A 13,516-nucleotide genomic window follows, 5' to 3' on the forward strand; every position below is an offset into this window, starting at 1 on the left:
TGAAAATTAATTTTCTAATAGTCTTTTTAAGAAAAAAAATGACTACAATAACGCTTTTCTAAACTTGTTTTATTTTTTATTATACAATGCAATGTTTATTTTTATTATATATTCTATAATTTAGCTGTAATACTAAGGTAAGCACAAACTCACACCTTTCTGAAATTAATTATTTAGATGGGATGTCTTTATTGTAGTTATAAATATATAAGTACATGCATGTCAACACATGAAAATACTTTATAAAACTCTAACAGTAGTATAAAAAATTAAGTTATACATCATACTGCAACACCAAACCCAACACCATTAAACAGTAAATAAAGCTAAACTTTGGCTTATAAAAACTACGGCAAGGTAATACTCATTATTTTATTGTCATTTAACCGTATGTTTGATTATAGTCAGAGCACGCTGGAAGTGTGTTTTTTTTATTTTTATGAAAATGTAAGTAGATTCCATGAGAAGTGGGAGGTAGATGAACAGATTTTAAAAGCAGAACAGATTCAGTCTTTGGTACCATTAATGCCCCTCAAAGGTCAAAGTTCATTGTTGAAACGACTGCAGCGGCAGCATGTTTCAGGTTTTCAGGAACATCTCCCTGATGATCTGCCATGAGTCCAGCCTCACGGGCATGTTTCCATAGGTGGCTGTTTCCCACAATGCCCTGCTTTCTTAAGTAACCTTGGCGACAAAAGAGGGGTGGGGTACGACTGGTGAGGGACAGAAGGAAACAGGATTCTGAGGGAAAAGACACATAGAAGCACATAATAAATGATTAAGTCTTGCAAGAACAGTTGCAAATGTTTTTTTACTGGCATATACACTTCTATTCGAAAATTTGGGGTAAGTTATTTTTTAATGTTCTGAAAGTGCAAGGCTGCATTTATTTGATCAAAAAATACAGTAAAAACTGTAATATTGTGAAATAATATTACAATTTAAAATAACTGTTTTCTAATTTATTAATTTATATTAATTTATTCCTGTGATGTTAACTTGAATTTTCAGCAGCCATTACTCCAGACTTCAGTCACATGCCGAATAAAAACATGTATTTCTTTAAAAAAAAAAAAAAAAACTTTACTGACCCCAAACTTTTGAACAGTGATGTAAGACCAGCTAACAGATGCGTGTTCTAAAAACGTCACGGGAACAGTGAGTTGCAATGTTCCTAAAACGTTAAAATGTCCAGTTTTCTTGTCGTGATTAGAGGTTATGGTAATGTTAGTACAGCTTTCTCTTAACCTTATTTTTTACTCAGAATATAACATTCTTTGAACAAGCAAATACAAACTTTTGTATTGTAAAATATCCAGAATGTGTACATTCAATGAATTTTATTGGCACTCAAATGTCTGACATTTGTGTACAGTACGTACTGACCAGCATAAAAGGCCCTGAGGTCAGTTTGGAGGCAGTGCTCGAGGAAGCGTCTGAGAGGTTGACTGTGTGATATGGGCTGGTCCCATTCAGTCAGGAAGTCCTCGACCATGTGATGAACGGCCCCAGGTCGCGGTAGTGGCCAACCAACTGGACGCTGTCTCATATCTTTCTCTATAGAAACATAAAGCACACTTCTTTTAATATTCCAGTACATGGTTTAGGGACATCAACAGAAAGTCCAAAATATATTCTCAAAAACACTACAATCTCATACAATGTGAGAGATCAACAAAACATGTTATAGAAGCTCTTCACCTGTAGGTAGTGTTTTGTAGTAGTACAGGACGGGATGGAGGAAGTTGGACCTCCAGGCTTTGGTCCATTCTGACTCAGCCCGACCGGGCCCTAGCGTATCAGTCCGGTTCAGTCCATACTGCATGACCAAGACCAGAAGACCATGATCTGAGAGAGGCCGACCAGATAGAGCAGACAGCTGGGGCAGAGCCTGCAGGGGAAACTCCTCCAGATATTCACAGTAAGACCTGTGGAAGGAATCAGAATCAGAATCACTTGCCAAGTAGTGCTTTCACACACAAGGAATGTGCTTCGGTAACAAGATGCTACCATGGCTGCTATAATCAGCGCCAATTTTGAGAAAAATACAGCATGACATGAGGAGAGGTCAGGAGAAAAAAAGGCGACCCCCATACTATGCTCTGGGAACATTTAAAAACACCTCAGCAACATTCGCACATAAACAGTACAATCTACAACATGAACAAGACATTGCAACACGTTTGGGGAGTGGGGGATGGAGTTAGTCCAGCCCAGGCAAGCAGTCGTCCGGTCCTGCAGCCATTATGGCGCTGGTCACAGACCCGCCTGTCAGACTGGGGGTACGAAGCAGCGGCGAAGGCGGGGGATGGGATGTGGGGAGGATTGCATATTTGTGTATATGTAAGTTCATGTGTGTGTAGACCTGGAGAGAGTCGCTAAGCCAGCACCATAATCTAGATGCCTCAGTCCGCAGGATTGTCATAGCGATACACAGCAAGTCGCCATGGAGACAACCTTGATCAGGTCCATACAAAGTCAACAATCACCAGGTGTCTGGGGAGTCAGGGAAGGAACGCAAGAGTGTCTCACTGCAGTGCTCATCCGGGAGAGTTGTTGTTCCAACAGCGGCCTTGTCCAAGGCCAGTGCTGGTAGGGGGGTGCCGAAACAGATAAGATTGGGATTGTTTGGTCTTCGGGAGAGTAGCCGCATTCAATTTACACAGGCTATTCTCCTGGTCCATTTTCATCTCTGAAACGATCCATTTGCCTTTGCAAAGCTGTGAGCTTCTCCATGATGTTATCCATATAGTGGTTCATAGTCACAGTCTGAGTGCTGACAGCTCTGCCCACCGCTTCAATCATGACGGGCAGCCTTGTGGGGCTTTGGACAGCTGTCACCATCTTCTTAATTCCTCGATAAACCAGGGCAATGCCTAATCCAATCAGCAGAAGACCTGTTATCATGGTTCCGAATAGGTAGATATCTTCAACGTCCTCCACGGAAAGAGCCGCCAGACACACGACCCGCCACTTCTCCCACGCGTCCATCCTGTAGCCAGCTGCGAACGTCCCGGCAGGTATGTCAGGTTCCCCCGAACCCAAGCTTCTCGTCGAGAAGATGGTGTCAATCGCGTTGAGAGACCAGTTGATCAAATCCATAATTTCTTGGTTTTGAAGAGCAGTGCGGCGAGAGTCTCTCAAAGTACTAGACAGTAGACTAGACGTGACGAGAGAAGCAAAGCAGAAGAGGTAAGGGGAGGGAGAGGGAGAGAAAATGCGACCGCCTTCGTTGAGAGTCAAGAGGGACTCCTCTTGGCAAGAGGGAAGGAGGATTCAGAGGAGCCATATTTCGTTTGATATACAATTACAGTCCCTTCAATATGTAATCAAGGATAGTTTTGACAATCCTTGAGTTTTGTGTCCACTGGACGTTTAGAAAGACTTAAACTACTGTTCAAAGTTTGGGTTTGGAAAATAATACTTTTATTCAGGAAGACGCATTAAATTGATCAAAAGTGACAGAAATGTCTATTTATTAAATATTCCTGACATTTTTTTTTATCATGGTTTCCCAAAAAAAAATGAAGCAGCACAACTGTTTTTCAACATTGATCATGGAATGATTTCTGAAGGATCATGTGACACTGAAGACTGGAGTAATGTTGCTGAAAATTCAGCTTTTACATCACAGGAATAAATTACATTTTAAAATATATTACCATAGAAAACAGCTATTTTAAATTGTAATAATATTTCACAATATTACTGATATTTTTGATCAAATAAATGCAGCCTTGTTAAAAACATTTAAAAAAAAATCTAAAATCCAAAACAATTAAAACATTTTCAACAAGTGTTTATTGAGTATTTCATCCGCTGAATGATTGACACCCAGATACGACATATTGTCTCTTGAAACATCTCTTACCCTCGCAGTAAAATAATGTCCCCAAGAACCGCAAACATTTGGTATGGACCAGAGGCTTCATTCACCCTCTTAAGAATCCAAGACTGCAGCTGACTGATGGGTAATGTTGTAGCAGGCCAGGCAATGTTATGGTAACGTTGCTCCAGGATTTTATGAACAGCACGCACTGTAGTAGCAAAACCGAGAAACTTTAATATGACCTACTTTCTCATCACGTGAAATGTTATGCTTAAGTGAGGTGTAATGCTTACCAGTGTAGCGGAACCCATGAACAAATCCACCAGCGGACGATCGATAATCTCTGGAGTGGGCTGCCGTACCCAGGACAAACATGTTGGGCGTCCCTCTGCCTTCATACCACGCTGTTACTCCTGGCAAGCGGCCTCGGGCACCGCTGCTTTGGGGCGGCCGCGCAGATCTGGATAAATCATGAAAATACTTTGTCAATCTGAAAATAATTCACATTCATTAACGTAATTGTTCAAATCTTACCCATCAAAAATGGAGAAGTTAAAACGGAAGCCCAGGCAGCGGATCACTCGGTCGTATGGCTGTCTGAGGGAGAAGTTGTCAGTGTGGTAACCAGGCAGATTTTGACCGGTGACCTCTGAAGTGTTCTTGCCATTCTGGTCATCAAGCAGTTCAGTAAGAGTTAAATACAGCGGCTCCTTTCCCACCACCGATGTTCGACTTCTTTTCTTTGCTGTTCTTCTTTTCCCACCATCTTTTCCTCGACGGACAATGGCGATATCCTCCAGTCTTCCCTCTACTAGACCATCAAGAGATTTCAACTGGTACGTGTCTAATAGCTCGTTATTTACTGCCCTAAAAAACAGAAATGTTAAAGTCACAAGTTTTACAAAGACTATGTTCAAATTACTGTCATGTGAATGTTACATTTTAAAAATAAAACATTGTTTTGAAAAGTGTATATCTGGAGCAGAAAACAAAATCATCTAATTTCACCTCAGATTTTGCATTTGTTTGTGTTTTCCATGTAACTCGATGTGGCAAGGTGAGAGAACATTTTGATTTAGAAGCAAATAGGAATAAAGTCGTAATTGTCCTATGAACACACATTCATGAGGGGAGAAAAGACATGTTGGCTAAACATGAGCCAAGTATGGCATGTTCCTGGATTAACATCTTTTGTTGATCCTGGAACAACATTGTAATCAGGGTTGGCAGGTTTGTGGCCAATCAAAAAATAGCAAAAATCATTAGGGGCTGAATTCTCAGCCATTTTTGTATGTCCGGGGTGGGGTGGAGTGGGGGGATTAACCAACGAGTAAAAAAAAAAAAAAAAAACCACGGAAGCAACTTATAAGTAGCCCAATTCCACGGGACTTGGCAAAACTGATTGTAATCATCCAATCAGTGCCCTCTGATTTTAGTGGAAGAGTCACGGATAGGTTAAGTGCTGTGATTGGTTGAGAAGAATAGGATGGAAACATTAATCCTACCTGGATAAATCACTTGTGAATTTGTGGTTGCAGACTTGAAAACATTCATTTAATGCATTTTGCAAAAAGTTGGACAGAGCGGATTAAATACCTGAGGTCCCCAACGTAGTGTGTCTGCCATGCGAGACGTACTGGGCTGGGACTATACAAGTGAATCCGGCTCGCTCTTCCCAAGATGCTTTGGGCTGTCTCAAAGGCGGAGTTTCCTTTGCCGAGGATTAACACAGCTTGTTCTTTAAACTCCTCGGGATCAGTGGGAATAGACTCATAACCCTCCACCAGGTCAGAGCCAAGAAAATCCACCTGCTGAGGAACCCAAAGGCCTGTAGACACCAACAGGACACTATAGAGACCAAAAAAATATTAAATGATATAATATTTTCTGAAAGCATTACAGAGAGAACTTGAAAATATTATTAAATAAAAATAAATTAATTTGATTTGATTTAATTTGAATTTATTAGACAGTAACAAAAATAAATGCATACCAAGATGGCATCACAGTAACATTATACATTTATCAGAACTGTCGAGGATATCACAAGAAAGTTACAAACTTATTTCCGTTGTGGTCCCCGTTGTAGTCTGCTAAAGATGGCCAGACAAGCTACAGATGACTAAAAAGTACCTTGTATACTCAACCACATCCAAATACAAAACAAATACATACACTACAATAATAAATATTCCTTAAGAGTAAGACTACATAAAAACTAAATCAAATTAGTAGAGTTTATTCCATTCTATTGCTGCCAAGTACAAAAAGGTGTTTTTCCCAGAACAGCTCTTAAACCTACAAGGTACTATGTCTGTGGCACTGCCTCTAGTTGAGTAGCTATGAGAGTTCCTAATAAGCTTAAAATAAACTTTAAAATACCTTGGCTCATTCCTATTCAAAATCTTTCGTGTGAACCTCAGTTTCAACTGTCTCACCCTATTTTCGACTGTCAGCCATTTTAAATTCCTAAGTTCAGAGAAGCCGACATGGTTCCTTTAATTAAGATGTAAAATCAACCTAACTAATTTATTCTGTGCTGTTTGAAGTTGAACTTTTATCCTCTTGGGGGTGCTACTGTACCATGTAGTACAGGCATAATCAAAGTGTGGCTGAATTAAAGCATTTGCTAACATTTTTAGAGTTTCTTTATTTTAAAAAATGTGCCTTTCGTGCCAGAAATTTAATTCTTTGGTTCACTTTAGTGATAACCTTTTGACCCATACTTTCTCCACTCAAAGAACTATCTAAATCACAACCTAAATATTTAACACAGTTTTTAACTTCGATCTGGGTATCACCCACATAAATTCTGAGCTCAGGAGTCCTACTCATCCTTATTTTTGAACCAAATAGAATAGATTCGGTTTTCCCTAGATGCAAAGACAGTTTGTTCTCTATCAGCCATTTCTTATGTTCTTTAACTCATCACTCAAATGGTTCTCAATAACTTTTATGTCCTTATGAGAGAACACCAAGGCTGAAACATCCGCGTAGAGAAAGAGTTTACAGTTGCAAACAGATTTCATATCATTTATATACAAGAGAAACAACAATGGACCCAGGACGCTACCCTGTGGCACACCACATGTTATTACTCTAGCCTCAGACAGAGTGCTGTTAATATCAACTCTTTGATGCCTCTCAGTCAAGTTTGATCTAATCCATTCACATGCCATACTGTTAAAACCTAGTGCTTTTAGTTTAATCAGCAAAATCTGATGTTCAACGGTGTCAAATGCTTTCTGGATGTCTAACAATACCAAGACACAGAGTTTACCCAAATCGATCTCTCTTCTTAAATAGTCTGTCATATATGATAAACAGGAATCCGTAGAATAAGATGTTCTAAAACCAGATTGCAATTCATAAAACAAATCAGAATTACTAAAGTGAATTTTTATTTGCTCTTGAATTATTTTCTCAAAGACTTTTGATACAACTTTTGATACAAAATCGAAACTGGTCTACAATTGCCCTCTTCTAATTTGCTCCCTTTTTTATAAAGCGGCACAACCCTAGCAAGCTTCAGATCTTTTGGAACTCTACCTGACGTGATTGAGAGTGAGATATGGAGAAATATATTCTGCAGCATCTTTTAAAAATCTGGCAGGTATTAAATTTGTGATTAATGTAGTTACGATACCTGCACTGATAATTGACACCATTCTGATCGGACAGGATGTAGCCTCGGTTTCCGTTAAATTCTGATGCTTTAATTTTCCCTATATCAGCTCCATATTTAACTTTCAGCCCCAGCTCTTTCTCAAACATTGAGAGGTAACGTGGGAAGTCATCAGCATTGGGGTAAAGCTCCCGGCTTATTCGTTGAAACAGGAGGTCGGGCCTGTCACTCAACAGGGAGTTCCAATCATGACGCAAGTTGAATTCCTTGTTCCGCCTCCCAGTGTATATTTTATTAATGCTGATGAGCTTTCTGTGCCGAGGATATCTGAAAGGAATACAGAAAAAAAAAAAACAATGGTTCAGATTCAAGAAAGAAAGTTTTCAACCTAAATGTTAAGATTCTGAAGGCAAATGAGTTATATTGCATTATTACATTAGATATAATTAAAACCACCATAAATGTATATGTTTTACTCAATTATGTTCCCTTTTTACTGCAGTATTTTGCGATAATTTAATTTACATTCCTAGTTAAAATTGCTGTAGCCCAGTTTAAGAAAACATCCTTTGTCATTCAGATTTTCACGTACATGTTAAAGAAGCTTCCAGGTCCTGTGTTTCTCTCTAGAATGATGTAATCTCTCTGGCTCCGGGACAGAAAGTAGCCCATCTGGAGCCCTGCAGGACCAGCTCCCAGCACACAGTACTCATGGCTCACGGTGTTGTTAGGGCCATGAAGAGCAGAACCAGAAGTGGCCAAGGACAGGACACACAGGAGCCTGGAGAGATGCTGAATCACACTCATGAGGCCTTGGGATGGACATAAAAACAGCTGTTTATTAGAGCCAGGCGCTCTACCTGTAATTAAAGGTTCAACTTTAAATTATTACTGATAATTAATCATGCATTTGTTCTATTTTATTAAAACTAAAATTAACTGCAGATGGATACATGCCGAGAATCATAAGCTTTTAACTATAACTACATCATTTAATAAAGCATACACAATAAATACATAACTAAGAATAAAGGTAAACACAGTAATTGAGAATAGAAATACAAACTATAAAATAATAGACATTATATAATACTTTTTTTTAAATAGGTACATCTTTACTGATCCAATACTGGGGATGCGGCGGCAACATCCAACACATGTAAAAGCGAAAAACACAGTATAGTGTAAATATTTTGGCATTAAATCAACGTACCGTCAAATCTAGCTGCTCCTGTGATCCTTTAGTAACAGAAATTATGGAAATAAAAGGCAGGAATTTCGTAAATTACATCTTTGCGATTGCACGGATTTCATAACATCTTCCACAGACAGAAGACAGAGCGTGCATTAGACGTCACGAAATGGATGGACGTCTAACCAATGAGAGACCAGAGGGGCGTGACTAAAGTTCATGCACACTTAAAAGCTGGTTCTGTCAATTCTTATGGCATAAAAGTGTTTTGTTTTTATTTCCTGCGATTTTTAATTAAAACTAAAAAAAAGTTGACTATCTTTTTTTGAAAGTTACATCCAAACTGTTATTATGCATTCATCCTTTATTTTTTCTATTTTCAAATGCTTTCCAGATGTTTCGCTTTTATTGTTTTACCCTTTTCTCAGACCTAGAATTTCTTTATTATTTAATTGCGTGTATTTGCTTAGCAAAGATTGCATGCATGTGTTGTTGGACATTGTTGGCAGATAAATTAAACGAACAAGTGAGAGTATAAAAGAGAGAAAATTAAATTAGGGCAACCTTAAATATTTTAAATTATGATTTTTTTACTAAAATATGTATATTTAATCAACTGAAATCAAGATTTATTTTGAAATCGTTTAAAAAAAATTAAGTAAATTATTGCATTAAACTACACTGTCATGGTTCTGAGATTTTGCTGTGTCATGTTTAGAAACACGCCAACAAAGAAACGGTTCAGTCAGGAAATCATCGTCAGCTATAAAATGCCCCATAATATATTTTTAAAAAAATTTATTACTCTTAATAACAAACTTTGCAACACACTTTCTAACTTTATAACCCATATAAACATTTTTTGCTGAAACAACTTATTGGCCTCATGTGACTTTGTCATGAGAAACCATTGAGATTTCTCAGTCGAAAAAACACTCCAGTCATGGTTAGTGAAAGCATGGGGAACTACCTCGACATTTTCACTTCCCTTTTCATTAAATCTAGTGACTCAGATCGAAAGGAAATCGTATAAAAATGAAGTGGCGCAGTTAGGGAGATCATAGCCTCTATGAACACTGACTGTGAAGAACGAGAGACACAGCAACAAACACACAAGGGACATCGACATCGCAAGTAAGATGGCACAACTTTATGTAAATATGTTACAGTGGACATTGGGACATTTGATAACAAATATATGTTGTTTTTTAGGTATGGATTCCATGAAAAGCAAACCGAGAAATGGCACTGACAGGTAAAAAAATGTCTAACCACATTAATTTCAAAGTGATTATTAATGAGACCAGCATTTAAGCCTTAAGTAAATCATACCAAAATTTGAAGCTACAGAAATTGCAGATGTAATGGATATTGTTACAGTCAGTGATTCTTTAAAGCATAAGTGTAAATCAGTGAGTGAGTGTGCCATGTGTTATTTGCAGTGATCTGTCTGAGCAGATAAAAGCTGCCACCAAAGACAGTCACGTCCGAGCTGAGAACACACAACTGATGCTCAACTACCAGAGAGGACAGATCACGCAAACACAGTACAAGGTAAATATAGCTGCACAAATATCATATATTTCCAATCAGGATGCAAACAAACAATGGGGACTATAAAATGTAAACAAATAGATGAACTTGCCTATTATAAATTGAAAAAATAAAGGGGTTTAAAATAAATGTTTTTTAGGAAAATATGAGGAATTGTATTTCAAAACATTCTAAAAGCTTACATTATAACCAACCAAAAGTGCTGAGGTTTCAGGGGGCATGCAACATAGCAGTATGTTTTTTCAGACATGTACCATAATAAAACAGTAAATACTTTAGATTACTATATAAATTCCACGGAACATGAATTTAGTAATCATTCAACTCTATGGTTTATATCAAAGTAACATGGTAATACAATCTGCTGTGCCTACTGTAACTAACAACTATTTTGATAATTGATTTATCAGTCAAAAATGTCATTTTTACTTCCTATAGGCTACTTTACTGGGAAAAAAACCCCACTTAGCCGCATGTTAATTTACAGATAATGTGCAAATGTATGAATTATGCTACATATTGTTTGCAAAAAGTTATCAAACAGATATCATCAGATCACATTATCAGTAATAATAATAAATAGTGTCAAGAAGTCTAAGAAACTTCAACAAGAAGTCAGTACATTTTTCGTAAGGTTAAGTGGGGTTTTATAGAACACTATGGTTCTTGACTTAATTTTAAAGAACGCTTTATGACAAAAAGTCATAAAAAAGTCATTAAGACTTTTATGAAAGTCTCAATACTTTCATGTTTAACATTTTTCTTAGTAATATAGTATTTTTACGAGCGGTTTAATTTGTAAATTTAATTTCAATTAAAAATGAATTAAAACTAAATCCATAAAATGATCCGATGATGAGAACCTCTAAAAGGTTCTATATAGGAAGTGCCTGATAGAACCCTTTAAGGTTCTGTAGAACCTTTTCTTATAAGAGTGTACTAACAGCAAACTTCATCTGTGTCCTGTGTAATAATTTCAAGTTACTCTCCATGTGTTTCCAGCTTCTGCTGTGTTCTCTGTATGAGATCTACCAAGCGCTAGAGGAAGAGCTGGACAGGAACGCGGACCATCCATCCGTTCAGCCCATCTACTTCCCTCAGGAGCTGGCCAGACTGGAGTCTCTGGAGCTGGACCTGGAGCACTTCTTTGGTCCCCACTGGAGGAAGAGAATAACAGTGCCTGCCGCCACACACAGATACACACAGAGACTGAGAGAGGCGAGTCTGTCAATCATCTCTTTAAGTGGAATGCATGAGGATGTGAAATTTTACACATTTCCAGTGATTCTCATTCTAACTCAGCACTCTCTGTTCCCTTTAGATTGGCAAGAACAGTCCGGAGCTTCTGGTGGCACATGCCTATACACGCTATCTCGGCGACCTGTCAGGAGGCCAAGTGCTGGGCAAAATTACCCAGAAATCCTTGGGACTGAGTGGCATCAAGGGAATTGTATTCTTCTCGTTTCCTGGAGTGACGAGCCCCAACAGGTTCAAGCAGCTGTACAGGAGCAGAATGAACAGCATTGAGTTAACAGAACAGCAGAGACGGGAAGTGCTGGATGAGGCCACCAGAGCTTTCGAGTTCAACATTGAGGTCAGCACTGATATCTTCTTTTATATTTATATATGCATATAGTTTGGGGTCAGTTAAATTTAAAAAAATACATAAATACTTTTATTCAGCAAGGATGCATTAGATTGATCAAAAGCAAGATATTTGTTATAGCTGAAAATTTAGCTTTGCCGTCACAAGAATAAATTACGTTTAAAAATATATTAAAGGGGCATTCGGCAACTCTAGTTATTTCTTTGCTGATTTTCACTTTTGTCGCATGTTTTCTCAACGAGCTCCCCCTACAGCTGTGAGGCGTATATTTCACAACAATGTGGAAAGAAACTCACTTGCGGCACCCTCCTCCCCCTTTCTACCGCTGCTCATGTGCATTTGTTATTATCTGAGCTGGTCAACTTTATCGTGTGGAGCTGTGTCTACCGAGGTGGGAATACATCATACACATTGAGGGCGTTGAGTGTGTTTATGTCGAAATGCCATAAAGCAGTTTGTGTTTCTCGCTCGTTCTCGCTTCTCACGAGACTTCCTATTCCCAATTTACCGGGACGTTAATCCTCATGTTGCAAGGTTGGTTTTTCAACTAGGAATGCTGGGGGGAGCAGGGAAAGTCACCATTCTCACCAGAACAGGTTATTAAACCAACCAATGATTTCTAAACGGTTTTATTAAGCTGAAATAGTTGCCGAATGCCCCTTTAAATTAGAAAACAGTTATTTTAAAATGTAATATTTCACAATATTAGTTTTTATTGTATTTTTGATCAAATTAATGCAGCCTTGGTGAGAATATTTAACTTTTTTGAAAAACATTAAAAAATATTACTATGGATGGATGGATATAGAACGATAATCGATAGATGTAGAACAATAATCGATGGATGGATTATAGATAGATGGATAGAACGAGGGATAGATAGATGGAGATAGAACAATAGATATAATTATTGATATAGAACAATAGATAGATCCAAAAGTAATTCAAAAGTCAAAAGTAATTCAAAAGTCTAGGCATTCTTCCGAGAAAATAAGGTTGAAAAAAGAAGAGGCGCGACTTTAAAAGTTAATGCAATGTTTTTATTTGTCATTTCAAACAGGTTTTTGATGATCTTCAGAAAATGCTGAGCATCACAGAGGAAGCTTCAAGTGAGTATCAAAAAAGAAGTCAAAAATTAGGTAGAAATAGCACATGTATACGGTAATGTTTTTGATACAATCTTGCTTTTTGTTTGTTTAGGTGAAAAAGGAAATGACGCAGCATCCAAACGTCCAACAACCTTCTCCAACTCTCCGATGCTCCAGTTTGCATTAGGTGTGGGAATCACTCTGGCAACTGTTGGAATGGGAGTTTATGCTTTTTGATTCAGGACATTTTATACTTGTCTGTGTGTAACATCTTAATACCACGACGAGGTCAAACCTAACCAAGATCTTTAACCAACACTAATCATGGAGATTATAAAACATGCACTATGTAATAGATCAAGTACATTTAAGTGATCCAAATACTGTAGTAATTTTTTCCCCAAATGATTTGAGGTTATGTTATGTCAGCACAATTTTCCTTTAAAATATTTAACATTTTAAAATGTAAATTTACATTTATACATTTGGCAGATGCTTTCATCCAAAAATTTAGTTCATTCAATGATTTTATCAGTCCATCAATGTGATTTTTAAAAAAAATGTATGTACTGGTGAAAAACGCAATAAAATTGAACTTCAATACTGATTTGTGTTTTCTGCT

General features: G+C 37.7%; 2 protein-coding genes across 3 annotated transcripts; one reads left to right on the forward strand and one right to left on the reverse strand.

Annotated features, from left to right (window-relative positions):
- Positions 1–156: 156 nt before the first annotated feature.
- foxred2 (FAD-dependent oxidoreductase domain containing 2) lies at positions 157–8,800 on the reverse strand. 2 transcript variants are annotated; one of them, XM_077211908.1, is made up of 10 exons: positions 8,668–8,800; positions 8,047–8,266; positions 7,476–7,781; positions 5,426–5,677; positions 4,364–4,696; positions 4,123–4,289; positions 3,872–4,037; positions 1,702–1,928; positions 1,387–1,557; positions 157–741 (listed from the first exon to the last, which is right to left on the reverse strand). In XM_077211908.1, exons 2-10 carry the CDS (start codon positions 8,259–8,261, stop codon positions 533–535), a joined length of 2,046 nt encoding a protein of 681 aa, XP_077068023.1. In that variant the 5' UTR covers positions 8,262–8,266; positions 8,668–8,800; the 3' UTR covers positions 157–532. The 2 variants fall into 2 exon arrangements, with proteins under 2 accessions (XP_077068023.1, XP_077068024.1); XM_077211909.1 differs by having other exon boundaries at positions 8,047–8,314.
- On the forward strand, positions 8,783–13,501 carry hmox1a (heme oxygenase 1a). Its single transcript, XM_077211922.1, has 7 exons — positions 8,783–9,780; positions 9,859–9,901; positions 10,089–10,200; positions 11,203–11,418; positions 11,522–11,794; positions 12,867–12,915; positions 13,007–13,501. Exons 2-7 carry the CDS (start codon positions 9,861–9,863, stop codon positions 13,129–13,131), a joined length of 816 nt encoding a protein of 271 aa, XP_077068037.1. The 5' UTR covers positions 8,783–9,780; positions 9,859–9,860; the 3' UTR covers positions 13,132–13,501.
- The last annotated feature ends 15 nt before the right edge of the window (positions 13,502–13,516 follow it).

This window comes from Siphateles boraxobius, unplaced genomic scaffold (assembly GCF_051911475.1).
Source record: "Siphateles boraxobius isolate OS27281-9 unplaced genomic scaffold, OSU_SipBor_1 66, whole genome shotgun sequence".
Taxonomy (NCBI): Eukaryota; Metazoa; Chordata; class Actinopteri; order Cypriniformes; family Leuciscidae; genus Siphateles; species Siphateles boraxobius.